Source organism: Pyrus communis, chromosome 3 (assembly GCF_041283825.1).
Source record: "Pyrus communis isolate YQ-2024b chromosome 3, ASM4128382v1, whole genome shotgun sequence".
In the NCBI taxonomy this organism is placed as follows: Eukaryota; Viridiplantae; Streptophyta; class Magnoliopsida; order Rosales; family Rosaceae; genus Pyrus; species Pyrus communis.
In genome coordinates, this window is record NC_142567.1 from 27,044,618 (window position 1) to 27,046,804 (window position 2,187).

General features: G+C 41.4%; 1 protein-coding gene across 1 annotated transcript; it reads left to right on the forward strand.

Annotated features, from left to right (window-relative positions):
- The first annotated feature begins 435 nt into the window (after nucleotides 1-435).
- LOC137715670 (NAC domain-containing protein 66-like) lies at nucleotides 436-1,925 on the forward strand. The gene has a single exon (XM_068455005.2). The coding sequence runs from the start codon at nucleotides 549-551 to the stop codon at nucleotides 1,767-1,769; it is 1,221 nt and encodes a 406-aa protein (XP_068311106.2). The 5' UTR covers nucleotides 436-548; the 3' UTR covers nucleotides 1,770-1,925.
- Nucleotides 1,926-2,187: the final 262 nt, after the last annotated feature.

Here is a 2,187-nt window from a genome sequence, read left to right on the forward strand (position 1 = left end):
TTTTTCTTTTTTTGAAATTACAAGAATTAACGAAAAAAAAAGTTGAAAATTTTGAATTAAAATAAATTAAATACGTGGGTAATTAAAACGACTGAAAACATCACATAAAGGAAGGGAGCATATACCGTTTTATCTGAAATTAAAAGAACCAACGAAAATAAGGGGAAATTTGCACGCGATTAATTAAAATGAAGAGAGTCGGAGTCCTACTAAAAGTGGGTTTCTCTCTATTTCCTAAGACAAACAGGACGACTTAGAGTTAGGGTTTCTATTTTCTTACCCTCCAAGCAACTACACTGCCACTCCCCCCCCCCCCCCCCCCCCCCCCTCTCTCTCTCTCTCTCTCTCTAAATATACCTCTAACTTTTCGCTCTCTCTCTCTCTACAATTCTAAATCCAAATTCGGTAAATCCTAATAGGTTCAGGAGATTGCATTCTATAAATACCCAAACAACGCCCTCTCTAATCGTCACATCAAAAGCCACAGCAACCACAACACAAACCTACTCTTCACTACTCCACTCCACTTCTTCTGCGTTGTGGTGTTAATGGAGAACCATTCCCTTTTCCCGCCCGGGGTCCGCTTCAAACCCACCGATCAAGAACTCATCGGTACCTTTCTCCATTACTTTTTATTGAAGACACCGCGGCTACTGCCCCTGCCGCCGCACAACACCTTCATGCACATGTGCAACCTCTTCGGCAATAAATCCCAACCCTCTCAAATTTGGGAAGCTTTTGGGGGAGGAGCAGCACTTCAACTTGCTGCTGCTGATCAACCCGCCTTGTACTTCTTCTCTGAGCTTAAGAAGATAACCCCCAACGGTTCCAATGTTGATCGAAAGATGGGGCTCGGAGGTACTTGGGAAGGCAAGTCGGTGCCCGCTTGGGTTGAAGGGACTGAGGGTAATTCTACCTGTATCGGACTAAAGAGAACCTTCTGGTACAAGAATGAAGGCTCCGAAGACCACGGTGGGTGGAAACTGGATGAATACAGTCTCTTTGCATCTCCGAGGAAGCGCAACAGCCATACAGGTTACGATTTCGATTTTGTGCTTTGTCGGTTGAGGAACACGTCTGGCATTAACAAGAGAAAGTGTTCGACTTCATCTTCACAGGATGATGAAGTGCCAAAGATGAAGAAGCAGCGTCCTAACGAAGAGATCGAACAAAACATGCATGCGATCAATGTTGAGGAGGAAGGACGACAAGGCAATTATTCTTGTCTAACTAGTGATTCTGTGGTTTCTTATCAAGAGAACAATGAATTTGCAGTCGGTGATTATGTTGATTATGGTTATGATGATAATGATCTGAGATTGACCATCACTGTTGCCGAATTAGACAAAATATTGGCTAAAGAGCCGACCGATGGATCAGTAGAAGCGCTTTTTCCAACAGCTTCTGCCTCAGAGGAATTGTTATTGGGTAATGAAAGACAAGAAGTGCCACTGTCGGTTTCTTCCACCGTTGTCGTTGCCCATGGAGAAGTGGAAGATGAAGCATTGAATCCAAATATGTTAGAGGAGTTAATTCCTGAAACCCGAGAACTGCCTTTGCCAGCATCATCTGGGACTGCTGAAGATGGAACCGTTGAAGAGAAAGCTTGGGATCCAAGTTTACTAGAGCAATATTGGCTGGCTGAAACGCAAGAAGAGGAACCTCTGAATCCAAGTTTCTACAGGGATTCTATGTTTGCTGATGGAGGAGTAGAGGAAGCTTATCATCCAAGTGCCTTCGACAATGTGGTCGACCAATCATTATTCTGAAGCCGCTAATTGGATAGTTATTCGTTTACGGAAGATCAGTTCATGCCACTTATTTTGATGTAATTAATTTCACTACCTGCAGAACTTGGTACTGAATGAAGATTTGTAACACGATTTTCACCGGCTTTAATTTCTCTTCTTATTAATTTTAGTGTTTCTTTAGTTGTCTATTGTGTTTTGTTCCGAATGATCATGTAAAATTATCAATGAACTGGCTCCGTTTTTCCAGTAATTTTACTTTTGATGATTTGTAAATTTGATGACCAAATAATGCTCTCTTAAATTCAACTTGATTTTCTTTTTAATTTGCACAGAAAGAATAATTTCTTTTCTGCAGATAGTTATAATTTAAATTCGACTTCTTTAGGCGCAAACACAAAGCTTAATTACCGCAAGAAGGTAAAGAATGAGCAGGATT

Coding starts and splice junctions, on each gene's coding strand:
- LOC137715670 (XM_068455005.2), top strand. CDS start 549: ATGGAGAACCATTCCCTTTTCCCGCCCGGGGTCCGCTTCAAACCCACC.